This window comes from Danio rerio, chromosome 13, assembly GCF_049306965.1.
Source record: "Danio rerio strain Tuebingen ecotype United States chromosome 13, GRCz12tu, whole genome shotgun sequence".
Classification (NCBI taxonomy): Eukaryota; Metazoa; Chordata; class Actinopteri; order Cypriniformes; family Danionidae; genus Danio; species Danio rerio.
Window position 1 is genome coordinate 42,006,520 of NC_133188.1, and position 19,785 is coordinate 42,026,304.

The 19,785-nt window shown below is 35.5% G+C and overlaps 1 protein-coding gene across 18 annotated transcripts in view; it reads left to right on the forward strand.

Moving 5' to 3' along the window:
* adgrb3 (adhesion G protein-coupled receptor B3) overlaps window positions 1-19,785 on the forward strand; it is a 319,420-nt gene that overhangs the window by 232,125 nt on the left and 67,510 nt on the right. For all 18 annotated transcript variants that reach the window (XM_068213097.2, XM_068213098.2, XM_073920225.1 and 15 more), the window contains 3 exons: window positions 14,040-14,166; window positions 17,569-17,672; window positions 17,754-17,856. In XM_068213097.2, the coding sequence (XP_068069198.1) occupies window positions 14,040-14,166; window positions 17,569-17,672; window positions 17,754-17,856 (334 nt within the window). The remainder of the gene's footprint in view (window positions 1-14,039; window positions 14,167-17,568; window positions 17,673-17,753; window positions 17,857-19,785) is intronic.

Below are 19,785 nucleotides of genomic sequence, written 5' to 3' on the forward strand. Positions count from 1 at the left end.
AAATTTAAGTGGATTGAACATAAAACAATTAAGTTTCCCCCCAAAAAAGATTAGATAAGATTTGTGTTATTACCACTCTTTTTAAATAAGTAGATTGAACAAGCAGCAAAATAAATTTTTTGAGTGTATATATCATATATAATACCAATTTCTGTTATTGTTACTATTAATACAGTATAATCAGTAAATTTCTCATTGGCAAGGGAATATTTACTTTTGGAGTTTTAATAAAGTGGCTTTTGTTTACAGTTTTGTTAATTTGGAATTATATATTGCCTTGCTTGATCTTATAAATTACAGTATAAAAAAACAAAATAGTGTGCTGCCAGTACTTATTTTACAGATTTATAATGGTTTGAAATGATATTTCCAATTCAGTATTTTAATTTCATTGTAATTGACATAAATTATAAAACATTTCATAATGAGGGTGACACAGTGGCGCAGTAGGTAGTGCTGTCGCCTCACAGCAAGAAGGTTGCTGGTTCGAGCCTCAGCTGGCTTAGTTGACATTTCTGTGTGGAGTTTGCATGTTCTTCCCGCGTTTGCATGGGTTTTCTCAGAGTGCTCCGGTTTCCCCCACAAGTCCAAAGACATGCAGTACAGGTGAATTGGGTAAGCTAAATTGTCCGTAGTGTATGTGAGTGAATGGATGTTTTCCAGTGATGGGTTGTGGCTGGAAAGGCATCCGCTGCATAAAAACATGCTGGATAAGATTCGTGGTTCATTCCACTTTGGTGACCCCTGATTAATAAAGAGACTAAGCTGAAAAGAAAATGAATGAATTTCTTAATGAAGTTGTAAAAAAAAAAGCTTCCAAATCTGGATGTTATTCTCAGAAAGTGTCTCTCAGAATAAATGAAGGACTAGTTAATTCAGTCTGTGACACAACCTTTAGCTTCTTCAGTTAACAGAGCTGCAGTGTGAAATTGTGGCTTCTTTCACTGCCCTTTAGGAGCCTGGTTGAGAATAATTACTTCAGTGTCACTAAAGAATGAGGAAAAGATGAAACGAACAAATCCCCAAACACTGCAAAGCATTGCGGTTGGCCCAGATGCAATCATTTTTATAGCTGGAGAAGATTGTATGAGGGGAAATATTAGGATGCTGTAAACCTTATTTTCCAAGTTATTTGAAAAAGCACTGCGTATATACTCAATACAGTTCAAAAGTTCCCAGTCAGTACTTTTTTAATTTATACTTTTATTCATCAAGTACACATTAGACTGACTAAATTTGAAATTAAAAGCATTCGTAATATTATAGAAAATAAGTAAACGCAGGGGGCAACATGGTGGCTTAGTGGTTAGCACTGTTGTCTCACAGCAATAAGGTTGCTGATTTGAGTCCGAGCTTGGTCAGTTGGCATTTCTGTGTGGAGTTTGCATGTTCTCCCTGTGTTGGTGTGGGTTTACGCCGGGTGCTCCAGTTTCCCCCCACAGTCCAAAGACACGTGGTATAGGTGAATTTAATAAATTAAATTGACTGTACTGTTTGTGTGTGAATGAGCTTGGATGTTTTCCAGTACTGGGTTGCAGCTGGAAGGGCATCCGCTGTGTAAAAACATATGTTGGCAGTTCATTCCGCTGTGGTGACCCCGTATTAATAAAGGGAGTAAGCCAAAAACAAAATGTATGAATGAACAAATGTATGAATGAATGAATGAATGAAGTTGGTGGTTCATTTCGCTGTGGCAACCCCTGATGAATAAAGAACAGTCCGTTTATTACAGCATACAGAAAAAAAATCAAAACAAAAATGTTTTTCAACTTTGCTATTAATAAGTAATGTTCCTTGATTCAAATTATTTTGAGAGGACTGTATGACATTTTTTTATGTATTTTAAAATATAGTAATACGTCTTAAATTGGGGCAGCGGGTAGCTCTCCCGCCTCACAACAAGAAGGTCGCTGGTTCGAGCCTCGGCTGGGTCCGTTGGCATTTCTCCAGTTTGCATGTCTTTCCCCAACAAGTCCATAGGGATGCGCTATAGGTGAATTGTGTGTGAATAGAAGTGTATGGGTGTTTGCCAGTAATGGGTTGCAGCTGGAAGGGCATCCGTTGCATAAAACACAAGTGTGCCGCAAGCCTACGTTTGAGTGAAGGTTTCGGCCGTTAGATCGCCCCCTGGGGGCTGGCTGCAGTACAAGTCATAAAGCCCGCCTCCTCCGTGTTAATGAAGGAGACTTGAGCCCAAATAAAAAAAAATATTACACTTGCAATAAAATGTCCCGAAAGATAGTTCTGGTCGATAAAGGCACTGGTTATTGTGCTGAAATAGGTGCAGATCTTCATTTTTGTAAACAGTTTGTTTTTAGCAGTAATTTAATGCTGGGCGTGTCATCGTGATTGACAGCTGTGATTGACAGTTTCTCAAAGCGCGGCGTCTGAGCTTCGGCAGGAGACTGAAGTAGACTGAAATGTTATTATTCGATTTCTGTGTTATTTTACCATGACAAAATGAGTTCAGCAGTAAACTATAGTTTCTGACATACATGATCCTGGTGGAACACTGTTTATTCGCTAAGTTCAGGGCTTTTTTCGGGCTTTATTAGTTTGCTGATACACGCCTAGCCACCCAGATAGCAAAACACAGTTCCGGCTAGATTCTCGCCTGCCGGAGACTTATCTCTTAGAGCTCAGACTGACTAATGTTACCTCTGCTGGACCTACTCCGGATGCCTGGACTCACTACCCAATTCCAGCCCGAGTCAATCGAGCCAGATGCCGCGGCCGAGCGAGCAGGCGCTGCCGCATGCGAGCCGGAATCAGCCCACGACGCCGCGAGTAAGTTATGTGTTGCGGCCTGGAGCTGGCGCGATTGAATATATAAAACCCTCATATTTGTTAACGTTATTACATCCATTTGTGTTGATATGACAGCAAACGCATGCTGAGAAGTTCGGGGGGCGTAGTTGATTTTACATAAAGCGTTTGATTGGAAGCTCGACTCTGCTCATTTTCGCGGCTCCTCCTCTGGCTCCATCAGACAATCCTTCTGCACATGTCTGGCTCCAATTTCAGCAGTCTTTTGTGACAGTTTGTGCCCGTCAAGCAGGCGTTTTGCCCTCAAGGCGTTCAGTGGGAAAAAGGGCTGTCGCGTCGTCCATATTTTTTACAGTCATTGATAAAACATATGCTGGATAAGTTTGCGGTTCATTCCGTTTTGGCGACCCCTGATTAATAAAGAGATTAAGCTTAAAATAAAGTAAATTATTGAATAAAGTTTTAAATTAGAAATAGATTACAATATTACAAATTTTCCTCTATTTTGATACAAATGCAGCCATATTTATAATAATTTTCAAAATAATAATTTAAAAAAGATAAATAATATTGGTGTGCCTGCTAAGTGACATGGCATAGTGTAATACATTTTAAATGTCTTTTTTTCTCATTGATAAACCATGTTTATAGAATAGCATTACCATATGTTTTACATTTCAAACCAAACTTTGTTCTATTCTTTAAATTACTGATTGCATTTCTTCCAGGTTTACATTATAATTTAGTTTTATTTATTTTATTAATCATTGTTTATTTATTTATAGCACAAAATAAGCTATTAATAAGTGTGTTTTATGCTGAGTTCAGACTGCACAATTTTCAAAGTAGTGGTGTTACAGATGTTTTCACACTGCATGATTGTCTGGCATAGCATTGCGTTGCTGCTGTGTTTATACTGCAGGATGGAGCGGCGACAGGGGGCACTGCATGACTGTACAATAGTAAGAATTGCAGACACCTTTGTCTTGTTCCGCAATCTACATCTCACAACCAAACACACGTGAAAAGTATTATGGAAACAACGTGAGGTATACATAGATAACGTAGGCTAGTATATATTTTGTTGTTAACTACAACTGTTATGATGAAAAAGAAGGCTTTAGTGGGGTGAAAAAATATACTAATTTTGCTCACCTGGGTATTAAAGAGAATTAGCTACTTTTTTTAAGTTATTTCTTTTTCGACCTGGTTGTGATATTGCTCAGATGACTTGTCAAACAGACACAGTTGCTTTTCCCAAATTTCCACTAGTTTTTCCTCCATTTATTGGGTCCAAATAGACCGATTTTACCTTCCCTCCCAACCTCCTGCTGACCTGCAGATACCCATACTAGTGGATGCTGCTTTCTCATTGGCTGTAGGAGATCGTCAATGTTGTTTTCAATCAGAACACATTTCACACGACATGATTTTGAAGGTCCAGATATTTAGCATGCTAGATATCTCTTGGGTGTTGGCGACTCATTGGCGTTTCTCTCAGATTGTATCTTTGATAGTTTACACCGTATGATTGTTACTCACTTAAACGAGCACCGATTTGCCTGTGATTTCAGACCTTTGTCGACATTTCTCCTGTTGGCGAGTCAAAATTGGGGCTAAAATCATGTAGTCTGAACTCGGCAGTACATCACAAAACTAATGTTTGTTTGTTTTTTTAACTTCAGAAAAATATATATATTTCCCAGAATAACCCCTCTTTAAAAGAGGTCTAATAAGACCTCTTTTCACTTTCTTGTTTGATTTGTATTCGAATTTAATAATTATTATAAAAATAACAACAGACCTTCATAGAATAAAACAAATATTATTATTTTACTCTAACTCATACCTAATAAATCCAGTAAACTAGAATTTAAAAGTGGTTTCCAGAGCTGTACATATACTTGTTCTTGATATTTTCTTCTTGTAGTTTTCCTATTTAAAGTGACCCACAGTCCATCATCTACAGGGAACATCCACTAGGAAAGCTCATTTTTTATCGAAGGCACATCTGAAATGGACCGACCCTTATGGGGATTGCAGCTAAAATCTTTGGGTTCAGGTCTTTAACCACTAAACTACTCCCTCCTCTGTCAGTATCCTGAGAAATCTCTTTGTCTGAAACAAACATTGTGTGCTGGACTTAGAGAATCTAATTTTCTCTATTGTCACTTGTGCTTGTGTCTATTGCTCAGATTCCCTCTTCAGAGACATGGGGTCTCGTCTTTGCTTTTCATCCGAGTCCATTTGGATCTGGCAGCCTTTTCGCCTTTGTTCCCTCTCGTGCAATTAATAACGCACATATTTCTTTCAGCTAGGCTGCGTGGTGACAGGTGCTTTGGAAGGGATGTTTTCTGGAAATGTGAGTCAAGTTTGACCACAATGCTAACAACTTTTACATAATTTAATAATTAGTAACATACAGTTAAGTCCAATATTTGGACATCGACACAGTTTTAACATGTTTGCAACAACAAAATGGATTTGAATGAACAAGATGTGCTTTAACTGCAGAGTGTCAGCTTTAATTTGAAGTTTGTTTTTCATCCAAATCAGGTGATTGCTGTAGGATATATAACAGTTTGTGTATGCGCCTCCCACTTGTTAAGGGACCAAACGTAATTGGACAGTTGGCTTCTCAGATGTTCCATGACCAGGTGTGTGTTATTCAATCATTATCCTAATGACAATGAGCAGATAAAAGGTCCAGAGTTCATTTCAAGTGTGCTATTTGCATTTAGAATCAGTTACTGTCAGCTCTCAAATTAAAGCTGACAGTCTGCAGTTAAGGCACATCTTGTTCGTTTCATTTCAAATCAATTGTGTAGGTGTATAGACCATATTGCATATAGTGGACCTTACTATATATGGGCCATGTCCTGTGTTACTATTTGTTTCGATGTCATTGAAAGGGTTGATGAGGTTACTTTACTAATCACTAATTGCATGATTAAAATTGTATTTCAATTACCTTTTTAATTACTTATTAAAGAATCATATAAATATTATATATGTCATATATATTCATTCAATAATTTTGTATCGGCTTAGTCTCTTTATTAATCTGGGGTCACCACAGCAGAATGAACCGCCAACTTATCCAGCACGTTTCACGCAGCGGATGCCCTTCCAGCTGCAACCCATCTCTGGGACAAAGTCATACACACTCATTCACACTCCTACACTATGGAAAATTTAGCCTACCCAATTCACCTGTACCACATGCCTTTGGACTGTGGGGGAAACCAGAGCACCCGGAGGAGTACAAGCAGACTCCACACAGAATGCCAATTGACCCAGCCGAGACTCGAACCAGCAACCTTCTTGCTGTAAGGCGACAGCACTACCTAATGCGCCACTGTGTCGCCCTATTTCATATATAATAAGCAGCATAATGTTCATTAAGCTCCACATTAGCATATTAAAATAATTTCGGTTATTGAAAATGCAGCTTTGATTGCAAAGAAATACATTTTAAAATATATTAAAATTCTTTTTATATATAGTTTCTTTTTTACTGTATTACTGTATTTAAACAACATTTACTTCAGAGTATTCCATACCATAAAAATGATGATTTTGGCATGCCATAACAAGATATTTTCATCTTTTTTTAAAGTAAATGTCAGTGAATTAACTTATATTTGATGCACACAGGATGAAACACATAAATAAAAATGCAAATAAAAAAGCCATACATACCCGTCACAATAATAACAGAGTTTTAATTTATGAATGAACTTCCCATTAACACGCTTGTTGAGTTGTTATGGCTTGTTTTGTTATGATCTTTCTCAATAATTACATGATATCTGTGTAATTCCAGTCATTTAATTATTTACTTATTTAGTCGGGTCTTCTCCGGTCCGTGCTGCAAATTGAAAACGGCTTCTATTTCATCTTAATCATCTTCAAATATGAAAATTACACGCTGCTTCAGAAGCAATATGAGCCAGACCTCTCTGTGCGCTGACCGATAAGAAACACAGAGAAATCGTATTTACCAAATTGAATTTCCATTGAATGAAGGGGCCACCCGAATCTGCCCCCTTGTGTGTAATTTGAGCCACTGGGATGGATTTTAGCCTTGTGTTATTATTATAGGCAGCTTATAAAGAAGGAAGGGTCTCTGCCCTCAAACGCTCCAGCATATAAACAGGCTTCACATTCAGAGCTGCTCTTATTGGACTCAAATAATGCAGATTTCATGCCTATTCATGACGAATTTGAATACATTTGCTGTCGAGTTTAGTCTGTAATCTATTTGCGTGGTTATTTACGTGGAGGCATGTTCATTAATGCATTTATTCGTTAACTTGTTTGCTCTCTCCGCACAAAATCAAAATTGCTCTTTGCAAGCAAACAATTACGGAACACAAATGCACAACTCTATCAGCTCTCTCTGGCATGATTGTGCATATTTTGAGGTGCAATTTTAATTAGCCCCAAGAGATTTTCTCAAACATCGAGGGGAAACAGCTGCTGATTTCAGTGACATTCGGATCATAACTCTAAGCGTTTCTTCTCAGAAGTGTTTATGTGTGTACAACATCATCTCATCGTCTTTAGCTTTATTCGACTCCCTGAGGAGTCATTTTCATGGCCAATCGAGAGAGAAGATTGATTTTACAAAACCCAAACAAGTTTACCAGTAACACACAATGCATTTTAGTGACAAAACAGTTATTAATAGTATGGAAAGAAGTATAAATGCATACACAAAAAACTTTCTCGGGGTACAAAAATGATACAAGCTCTCTGTGAGGAAGAAATTTCATATTTTTTAACCTTTGACATTTAAAGGAATAATTCAGACAGATTCCACTCATCTTGTTCTGAACTTTGAATGCACTTACTTTCTTTTGTGGAACAGAAAAGGAACATTTTGACACCTTTTTACAGTCTTTTTTCCATTAATTTATAATGGCTGGAGACCCATCGAGCTTGAAAAAAGAGGCCACAAAAGCAGCAAAGAAATTAATAGTCAAAGTCCTTTATAGACATGCATTCTAATTAAAATTGGCAAAGCAGGGGAATGGAAAATCATCAATTCAAAAAACTGAAGCTATTATTCACTATAAATATTACTTTCGAAAATTAATTCAATCTTTTAGATGAATCATATTACACTACATGACCAAAGTCTTGTCGTTGATCCCAACTGTAAGAGCAACAAATAATAACTTGACTTTTAGTTGATCATTTGGAAAAGTGGCAGAATGTAGATTCATCTGTTGAACTGCATCCCAATCACCACAAATACTGCAGAAGTCCTTTTGGAGCCCGCATGGACCCAAGATTCTTATATAAATCAGTCAAGTTTGGTGAAGGAAAAATCATGGTTTGGGGTTACATTCAGTGTGGGGATGTTTGAAAGATCTGCAGAGTTGATGGCAACATCAACAGCCTGAGGTATCAAGACTCATTACATTACAAACCATAGGAGAGGGCAAATTCTTCAGCAGGATGGTGCTCCTTACATACTTCAGCCTCCACATCTAAGTTCCTGCAAGCAAAGAAGGTCAAGGTGCTCCAGGATTGGGCAACCCAGTCACCAGACATGAACATTATTGAGCATGTCTGGGGTAAGATGAAGGAGGAGGCATTGAAGATGAATACAAATAATCCTGATAAACTCTGGGAATTCTGCAAGAAAGTTTTATTTGACATTCCAGATGACTTTATTAATAGGTTATTTGAGTCCTTGCAGAGATGTATGGATGCAGTCATTCAAGCCCACTGCACTATGACTTTATATTCTATACTGTGCATTATGTCTGTTAAACAAGCAAAGTCAGACCTTTTTGTTCTAATTAATTAATTAAAAATCAAGACATAATCATATTTTATTTTGGTAAAATAAGCGTTTCATTAAAGCCACTTCTGACACCAAATGATCAAATAGAAGTCAAGTTATTATTTGTTGTTTCTAAAACTTGGGTAGGCAACAAAAATTTTGTCAGATAGTGTAGATCATTATTTTATTATTATTATTATTATTATTGTATTATTTTATACTTTTATTTTTTATTACTATTTATTTTTTTATTGGCATTGATGATTACATGTGGAACATTTAACATCCATAAAACCTTCTAATACAAAAAAGAATATTTTTTTAAAAATGATTTGCATCATTAACATGTGTTAATATGTTTGTTTCCTACCATTTTATACTTTTTATTATACTATATATTATTATATTTTATTTACTTTTTTATACCAAGAAAAAATATTGAAGACCATTTACTAAATTGTCTTTAAACCAAAAATTATGTTTCCATTTGTGAGAAAAAAAAAACCTGTTGGAACATTTTATTTTTAAGTGTTTTATAAGTGATGAATCAGATTTATTTGATTCTTGATTATGACTCACTAAATCAAAGCTCCGGTTTCTGTGACTCACAGCTCACCGGAGAGAACGATTATTAATGAATAATGACTTACGCGTTTTGTCTGTTCTTTAGATATTAATATTTTTCATCCAGCTGTATAACTCACATACTTTACTGACCACTTTCATGGTGCTTCTGCATTCTTTTGAAACATGAAAGCTGTAGTTTCCCTTTCATTGTAATAGCAAATAAAACAAGACCAGCACAGTCAATTGAACTTTGTCTTTTGTGTTCCACAACAACAACAAAAAAGAGAAAAGCATACACAGATTTGGAAAAAACATGAGGTTGGAGGACAAACTGAGGTTAACTAGAGTGAATTTCTCATTCATGAACATGAATGGTTGTTGTCGATTGTTCTTTACAAGGGAAAACAATAAAGTTTATCAATCTCTGCCTCAGAAAACCTTCAGTTTTGGTGCACAGAAGCACTGAAAGCAATTATGGTAATGAGTAACAGAAGGAAAAATGGAGGAAAATGTGTTGTGAATACCTGAAGTCACCATTACAATCCTGTTTGCTTGTAAACCTTGTTCACTTAAAAGGCTTACGTTACCCTAAACATGGCTTCGGGATAGCTTTTGTATATAATCAGATTCAAATTATTTCTCCCCCTCTCAGCACAACTGATGAGCGGTTTCTCGAAAGCTATCAGGGTAGGTCTGGTGTATGTCCCAGCGTTGCGAAAATGATAAGTTATCCTGATTTAAAGGCAGAATCTTTCTCTCTCTAAGGCCAAATGTTGCTTATCTCTGCATCGGTCATGCAGACTCTCGCTTGAATACTTACAACTCTATCAATTTTCACCTGTATGAAAAAGCACAGGACGGCCAAGCTTTGACATAAATCTCCATTTTTTCCTCATAAAACGGGATAGAGGTGATGATTGGAATAGCAAAGTTCCTGTAATGGCTTGCCACTAGCTGTTTTCAGAAGAGCAATTTTCTTATGTGGTGTTTGTCATATTCAAATCAACATTTTTTTTTTTTATTATTTATTTGCTTTATTCGCTTAATCTTTTCTTTCTTTCTTTCTTTCTTTCTTTCTTTCTTTCTTTCTTTCTTTCTTTCTTTCTTTCTTTCTTTCTATCTTTCTTTCTTTCTTCCTTTCTTTCTTTCTTTCTTTCTTTCTTTCTTTCTTTCATTGCTGTATACAGTGCTTAGCATAAGTCAGTATTTGTATCCAGTTCTCAGTAAATATCGATGATATGTTTTGGTGCATTTGAACAAAACAGATTTATTAAACAGATATACTTATTAAAATAATATTTTAGTCACCAAACATCCTTAGACATAGAAAGATAATACATATAGGTGTACCTATTTGCTGAGAACTGTATATAGTACTCTTGAAATCTAACTCAAATACATGCAAAATACAGATATCTTTATGTGGCATTGTTGCGTTTGCTTATTTAGTCATTATTATGGCCTTTTAAGAATTTGAATTAATTGAGAAGAATTGAGACGTTGCATTAATTAATTAATTACATCGCAGGATGTTAAAATAGTGATGCTTAGAAATGAATATAGAAAAAAATGTAGAAGAAACACCTGCTTTGAATGTTATCACTCGATTGAATGGACGATATCAGTGGTTATTAAATCTGGTAGATTTGGGCCAGTTGGGGCCTTCTGCGCCTACTGGTAGGCTCAGAAGGCTAACATCTATCCACATGGTTTATTAGCTAAATATTTTATACAGCTATGGTCTAAAGTGAACAAGAAATATTCATATAATTTATTAAATTTCCCCTAATTGTATTTTATTAATGTCCACCCCTACCCCAAGGCAAGGCAAGTTTATTTATATAACACATTTCAAACACAGTGGCAATTCAAAGTGCTTTACATAAACAGGAATAAAAGAGACAAGTATAAAAAAATATAAACAAATAATATTAAAACAGATTAAAATGTGTTTAAAAAGGTTATAAATAAATGAAATATAAATGAAAGGCATACCCTAACTCTAAACCCAACCATCACAGTAATGTAAAAACAGATCTGCATCTGGAGTTTTGTCTATTAGGATAGCTGATTAACCACAATAATTTTTTATACTGTATTTTTTATTAAAATTCCCATTTATTGTGTTTTATTAGCGTCTACCCCTACCCCAACCCTAAACCCATCCATTACAATAATGTAAAAACAAATCTGGATCTGGAGTCTTCTCTATTAGTATAGCTGATTAACTATGTGGATGGATCATAAAAGTCTTCTGGGCTTTCCAGTAGCCACAGAAGGCCCCTACTTGCCCCTATCTATCAGCTAATAACCACTGATAATGCCCATTCAATCGAGTGAGAAATATGGTGTAAAGTTTGCAAAAAATTTGCATACAATGCTAATTTGGTTTAATATTTCACACATTTATATAGTAATGTACAATTACTAAACAAAATAACAAACAAACTGTTCCACCTTCTAATTTCAATCTTTAAGCAAACTGACAAGCATTTGATCATCATTTGTAGTGTATATGTGATATATACATCATTTTCTTGATGCTGGAGTCATATAGTATTAAAGACGCCTGGCTTTGAGTATTTTTTTCAGACGTCCAGTATTCTTTTTTCCATGCAGCACTGAATTGTAATGCTGAGTAGCTATGTATAAATACATTCAAAGGATTATTGTTTGGACTCAAAGCTTATGTATAAATCGAACAGTCCAAAAATAACCACAAAGCAGACATGAATAGACCTCTGAAAACAACGTTCCTGTAGTTCAAAGCATAAAGCTTGCATTATAATAAGTGAATTTCTGCCAGCAACCTGGCATCCTATTAGTACAATTGATATAAAACAAAAAATTATTACTGAATAATCATAAGTGTAAGAGAAGATGGTTCTTTGACAAAGTTTCATATTAGTAACCATTCCAGATAAATCCTAAAATGTCAATATTATTATCAAATTTTTGTTAATACTGCAAGCCTAAAAGCAGGGGTTCAGTACCATGGACAGCGCCACATCTCAGCTATTATAAGTCATTAGTGTCTCCTCATACAATTGCCTAGAAACTGAGTCTATCTTGAGCCTAGCATAATTCATACACCCACAGACTCCTCCACAGACTGTGTGTCTTTCAAATTCTTCCCAGACCGGAAGAGCCAAGTGAGTAACAAGAGAACAGATGCAACTAAACAGAAAATAAATTGCCTTCTCTCTGGTAGAAAACATATTCAACATTTTGAAACAAACGGTGCAAACTGAAATTACCAGAGCAACTACATATACAAATATATATGCCATCCTTTTTGTTTTGATAATTGCAACAAAATAATATTGCTTCTGTGATGTCATGCAATCAATAATTGGATGAATTGACTGCATATTGATTGCTTCAAATCAAATACTGTAGGTTTGCTGACACAGTAACCCACAGCAATCCATTCCACGACGTCCTAATAAACGCCTTGAGTCGTTTGGTAAAAGCTTGCTGTCGATGTGGTTAGACAGGACAGGGCCGTACTTTGTCTTCCACGAATGAATCAATCCAGTCTGATTTATATTATACACATACTGTACGTAGCAATCTGCTGCTAAATATGATCCAAAACCGAGGGTCAATTAGTATGCATGAAATGCCCTTGGATCATTACAGATCATTAGTTAATGTACATTAAGGTATTCAAGGAATTTTTATTATGAATTATACATTTTCATATATGAATATATATGGTCCTATGCCATTATGTACTGCCTTTTTTAATTAAACTGATTATGCATGTCATTCATGCATATGAAAAAGGGAGTTTTAAAACTTAATTAAGGCTTGAAAAGGGAGCAATTGCCGTGGTTTAATTATGGAGATGTGCAGACAATCCTCCATAGTCTTCCTCCGGGAAAAGTTACTAAGGGTGTCATGTCACACAGCCTCCAGAAAAAAAGGCTGTATTTGTTATGCATCGTTTGGAGGCACTGTAATTCACTGTTGCTTTTTGTACTACGCTAGTTACTATATTCAACTGGTACTTTTTATTACACCAGAGGTTCAGATTTGAATAATTTACACAATAAAAACAATGTCATCAAACATTGAACGTTAACGCTGGGCAAATACAAACCTGATCATGTCCATTCGCTTATTTGCTTAAACTTAAAGTGTTTAATTATAAACCAGAGTTATGCAAAAGATGCGACAGCTTGATATTTAAATGTAATCACTGCAATATCAGCCGAGATGTGAGCATTAATAAATAGGTGAGAAATCTATTCTATCATTTTGCTAGCCAGGGAAGGAGAAATTGGCTGCTACCATCCAGTACGTTTTCACGGGGAGGTTAACGGTTTCACTCGGTTTCTCCGTGATGTCTACGTCTCTAGAAAAGCATACTGTGAAGTCTAAAGCTATAAAAGCGAATTTGCGTAAGATTTTGAAGGATAAATGCAATACTGAGGATGAACGTACAAGAGAAGCGAAGTATTTCTGAAGCATCTCCCCCCTCCGCTGTAGCGCGAAGCAGGAGGCAAGAGAGTATCAATCTGATGCCGTCCGCCGTTTCTAAGCTGTTTTTTCCCCTCAGGAAAGCGTCCAAAAAGCGCTAATTAGAAAAGCGAGAGGAAATACATATCGATAGCTTGAGATAAGAGAAACCTGAAGAAGTGCGAGAGGAAAAGCGTCAAAGGAAGCAAAGGTTCGGGTTTTATGTTGTGTGGCGTGAGTGTGTCTGTGAGCAGTGAGTCGTTCAGAGCCTCAGCGCTTCAGTCGCACTCAGTACGATCTGCACTAAAATGCGTTGCGTTTACTTTCTGTCGCTTCTGTAAGAAGTGAAGCGGATGAGATGAGAGCGTATTGTTGAGGATTCAGAGGGACGGATGCCCAGGCAAAAAGCTTGTTAAAGCGATTTAATCTTGTCTGTGTTGTGTAGGAACGATTCTTGGGGCAGCTGGAGCTCTAAAGGATGCAGAACTGTGCTCACCGATGCATCCCACACCAAATGCTTATGTGATCGGGTATCTACCTTCGCCATTTTGGCTCAACAACCCAGAGAAATAGTAAGTATTGGAATTATCTTAGCGGAAGATCTCAAGAGATGCTGTATTGATTAAAAACGTGTGTGTGTGTGGCATGTGTGGATTTCAAATTGATGTTATAATTATGTCATAGTTGGCGGTGATTGAAATCTACCTGTGAAAAGCTGAATGTGAGAGAATCTCTTGTGTTTAACTAATTGCCATTAAGTATTTATTAAAATCTTAAAATGTGTGTTAATAGACTTATATTTGCTATTAAGGTATGCATGTAAGTTATGTATGTGTGTATGTAGCCTATGTATGTATGAACCCTTTTTCCCTACCTAAATGTTGCTCAAAGCATTCGCATATGTTCACATTTGAAATCAGCTGTGGCCTGTCCATCAATGACATTCATTTTGCTATTTGCATTAATACAATAGTTTTTATCAGTGAGACATTATGCAGATATTCTTAAATTGTGCATAAAAATTATGGCTTTAATGTTATGTAAGGACTGACTTATCCTGTATTAAACTACCCTACTCATTGGTGTAGATGCATATAAATGTGTGATATGAATCTGCCTTTTACGTCACAATTGTATATAATTGTGATATAATGCCATCAGCTGTGGTCTCTTTATTAGTAGATTCAACAGAACATGGCTGTTTTGCCCAACAGAATAAGAGGCGGCCATTTTTTTCTCTACCCATGTGACCAGTCAGTGAATAAATGGCTCCCGTGTGAAAATGATGGTGTTGTCTGCATCTCAGTGATGCAGCAGGGCCAAAGTTTGATAACTCCTATCATTGCAATGCACGGCTGATATGTCACAATGACTTGTGACTCCTGGGAGCTGGATTGAGGGTGGTTGTCAGATGGAATTCTGGGGGAAAGGGCATAAATAAATGGACTAGATGGGATGGGCATTGTGAGGCCTGTGCACGTAATACGAGCAAAGGTTTAAGGTGACAGAAAGGCAATATATCTGTACAATATGTTCATTCATATTCATTTTCTTTCTTTTCTTTAGTCCTTTATTTATCAGGGGTTGCAACAGTGGAATGACCCGCCAACCAACCTGGCATATGTTTTGCGCAGCAGATGCCTGTACAATATGTATTCCAATAAAATATTTGTAAATCCAGTGATGCATTATAGTCATTTACATTATTTTAATTGAAGGGCAAAAACACATGCTCGATAAGTTGGTGGTTCATTACACTGTGGCGACCCCTGATTAATAAAGGGACTAAGCCGAAAATGAATGAAATTATTCACATTATTTTTAACATAAGAGAGATTCAGGGCCTTCTTTACTTCAATCTGCTGTGATTTTGGTATCATCCGCTTCCAGTTATTTTACCTATTCAAATTCAAGTCGTTATGCTGCTTGAAACATTACAAAGGTATTTGTTATCATATTAATTAAATGTATTATTGCAATCATAGATTCAGAAACAGTTTTAACACTTACTGAACTTTGTTGTTCTTTATTTGTTTACTTCTAGAGTTGAATGAGATAGGAAGTTTTTGTATGAACATTGTTGTTCATAATCACAAACATTGTTAGCTTGTGCTTCGCAAAATAGTTGTCTTCTTGAAATTAATCGGAAAAATAGAAACACTTATTATTTTGAGGAAAGTCCTCAAAATATTATAATTATAATCAAAATCTTAATTTTAAAAACCAATTTGTTATGATCCTAGTTGGTTTAGGACAGTAATCGCAACATACATAAATGATTGGTGGTGTGTGATGTGCAAGTAAAGGAACTCTCCTCAACCAGAATGCCTAATTTATGTTAATAACCTAAAACACCAAAGTCAAATCAAGAAAAAGAGAACTTTATTGACATAATTTTAATTCAATATTTAAAATGATATTGCTCATCACCTTTTTTTTTTTAATAATCATTATTGAATTATTAGCTATACTACTTCTAAGCCTACTTTAATTGTGCATGTTTTGAGCTGTTTAAGGTCGCACTTTATAATAAGGATTCATTATAGCTAATGCATTTACTAACAACGTAATGTGCTAACAGTTAACAATACTTGTATAGGATTTGTTAGTCATAGTGCACATTAATTAATGCATGATTTAAATCAAATTCATGCTTGTTAACATTAGCTAATCCACTGTCAATAAACATGATCTAACTTTATTTCCATTAACCGTACTGTAAAAAATTATATGATCAGTTAGTTATGACAGCATATTTGTTTAGCTCATTGTAACTTATTAAACTAAGTTAATCATGTTCTAACTTAATTTTATAAGTTACGCAAGCTGTTTTAAGTCGGTTTAACATATATTCAGTGAACTCATAAGGTTAATTGATTTAACCTAAAAAACGAAGGAAACCAGGGTTTTTTACAGTGTAATTTTAACAAACATGAATACTGACTAGGGCTGCACAAGACCAGACCAGATTACAGTTAACATAGCGGAGTCATTTAAATTTTGCCCTTAGAGCTTTTAATAAATACCCTATTTGTATTATACGTTGATTTAGTTTTTGGTTCTGAATACTGTTTGACTCCCCAGAAAAATCATAAATCATTGTTTAATTGTATTTGTCGTATTTAACTTTTGCTTGTCGTTTTTTGAATCATTCATTCATTCATTTTCCTTTGACTTAGTCCTTTTATTCATTAGGGGTCGCCACAACGCAATGAACCATCAACTTATTCAGCATATGTTTTAAACAGCGGATGCTACAGTTCAGTACTGGAAAACATTTTAAAAATCATATTACAGAATGTACTTACAGAATCATCCCAATCAATCTGAAATATATATATCAATATGTATTGCAGTAAATTAAAATATTGCGATGTCAGTTTTTTTTCCAATATCATGCAACCCCAATACTTGCTATAATATATGTTTTGTTCATTTTTATTGTTTATTGTTCATTTGATTAGTTTATTGTTCAGTGTTCATGTTAGGGAATACTTAACTATTAATTAGTATCTAACATAAACTAATGCAACATTATTGGGAAGTGTTACCAGTATACATTTATGAAACCAACAGAACAGCAATCTTTATAGTTTTTCAGTTATTAAAAGAGCTGTTAATATCTGCACAGGCTTTACTGAGATGACCTGATTTGCCTGAAGAGAAATTTTGTATTTTAAAACATTTTCCTTTGTGGTATTAAGCACCTACCTGTTGATAATGAGCATTGTGCATTTGAATAGCAGCTAAATACATTTTATTCATATGAAAGGGATGGTTGATTAGCGGGAAAAAATGTATTACAGACCAAAAAAGACCAGCTTTAATCCTTTAAATCTGAGGAGTATAAATGGCCTTACTGCAATAAGCAAGCGTCCTGTAATGTGCTTTATTACCAGGCACTGAAATGGGCTTTTATTAGTGGTTCAAGGGCTTGAAAATCGCTCACTGAAGCTCTTGTGTGCCATTCACAGGCTATGGAGTACTCAGGGGTTCCATCTGTGACACTAATAGTGGGCTGTGGTCTGTCCTGTCTGGCCTTGATCACACTGGCCGTGGTGTACGCTGTTCTGTGGAGGTAAGTGCATAGATGTGCAGTGATATTACAAATAATGCCTTGCACTTTTGGAGGAATGCAACTTTTGTTGTGCATTTTCAGGTACATCAGGTCGGAGAGATCGATCATTCTGATCAACTTCTGCCTTTCAATCATCTGCTCAAACATCCTGATACTGGTTGGACAGACACAGACCCACAATGCGGTAAATATTTAAATTCCATCCACTCCCCTAATGTGTTTCACTGTAATTTTGCCAAATTAGATTGAAATTGCATGGAAGGCCACTGAGCATCGACTGAGAATTTGAACGTTGATTTGTTCTTGAACAAAATGTCCACTCTGGATTGTGATATTTATTTCTTGGCTTGTGTGTGGGCTGATTTCTTAAATGCCAGACAGCTTCTGTGAACTAATATTATGCCTAGATATTTCAGCGTTTATATAATGCAAGTGAAACGTTGTTTTTTTTACTTAATATCAGCAAAGACTGTTCTGCCTGCTGTTTGTATATCAGATCCCACCAGACTGTTTTAATTCCTCTTTTTTTGAGGCATTGTGACTCACTTAAATTCAAGCTGGCTGCCCTAATTTTCTCTGAAGTGACCTACCTATCCAGATGTTTGAGTGTTTGTGTAGTGAGCTTCATATTCTGTTATGTGCATATAATGTTGTTTTGTATTAACAACATGCATTCTTATCTTGTGGTAAGCAATGTTTTTGCATATTTATATGTTAAAGCAAGTACTTACAATTGGCACAAAGGAATTGTTTGGGTTTGTTTTGCAAAAAACATCTGACAAATGAATTCATTTTTGTGATAGTTTAATTTACTAAAACTAAAAGAACCATATGCTGCTGTTAGGCCTGTCACAATAATCAATATATTGACTTATCGCACAACAGATGGACATGACCTCAATCATTTTTGGTGATGCAATATATTGCCCATACATAAAAAACAATTCTTGCAACATTTTAGTTGATCTCTGAGTTGTCGGTGTCAATATGGTTAAAAAAACAAACAATATTTACTATAATTTAGTTGGTGTATTTTCTTGTGGCTGTCTGACAACTGAAAATAGATTTGGTACCAGATATCTCTGTTACAGAAAATGACTATAGTTAATGTAAATATTCTTAAGAATAAAATATGATGTGGTCTTTGTAAGCGTGTACTTGCACTAGGCACGGGCTGATATAACATTCTGACTTTGGATAAAAATATCACGGTTTCACGATATTGTGGTTACAGCTCTAAAATATGTTTTTTTTTTAATGTCTGGGTAAAAAACAACAACTTTTTTAACACAATATATTTTATTTTATGAAACATTGAAAATATTTTGGAGCTATAGCTTTTGATGTGGAGGGTCCTTTTCAGCTGGAGATACTGTTGCCCAATGAAAAAAAAAAAATTGTTGTAAAAAAAAGGTACGGTATAACAGAAAGCTTTGGCGGTTTTAAAACCTTGACTTTTCCAAAATACAGTAAACCTTGAAAATGGTTATCGTCCCATGCCTAAATTGCAATGTGATGATATTATAGTCACGCTGGCATTATACAACAAGTGGCTTAAAATGATCTTAAAATGACAATAACATCATTTATCTCAATATATTTTGGTGCAAAATATCGTACAAAAAAAAATTTTAATAAATAAATAGATATCGTGACAGGCCTAGTTGTGATACAGCATATCAGTTTTAAACTATAGAATTTATAATGCAACTGTTATTGGATTGTATATCTTCATTACTGATTTGAAATAAGCAAGACGTACTACACTAATACACAAGCTGTTTCCTCTGTGCATTGTTTATCAGTATACTAGATTATATCTGAGTCTTTAATTAGTACTCTGCAAGCCAAGTTATACTTAGTGAATGAGTATATCACTCTGCCGAGGAGAAATGAAGATGATGATGATCCAGAGCCACTAAGTACATTATCCAGCATACAGCTGGCCACAGTTTAAATTATACAATGCAAAATGGTCAGACACAGGTCAGGGACATAAAATCCATGTAAACTAGAAACCGAACAGACATGCGACTGTTTTTTTTGAAAGACGGGCTATTCCTCAAGCAAGATATACAACATACACCAAAATGCACTTTAAATTATTGACATT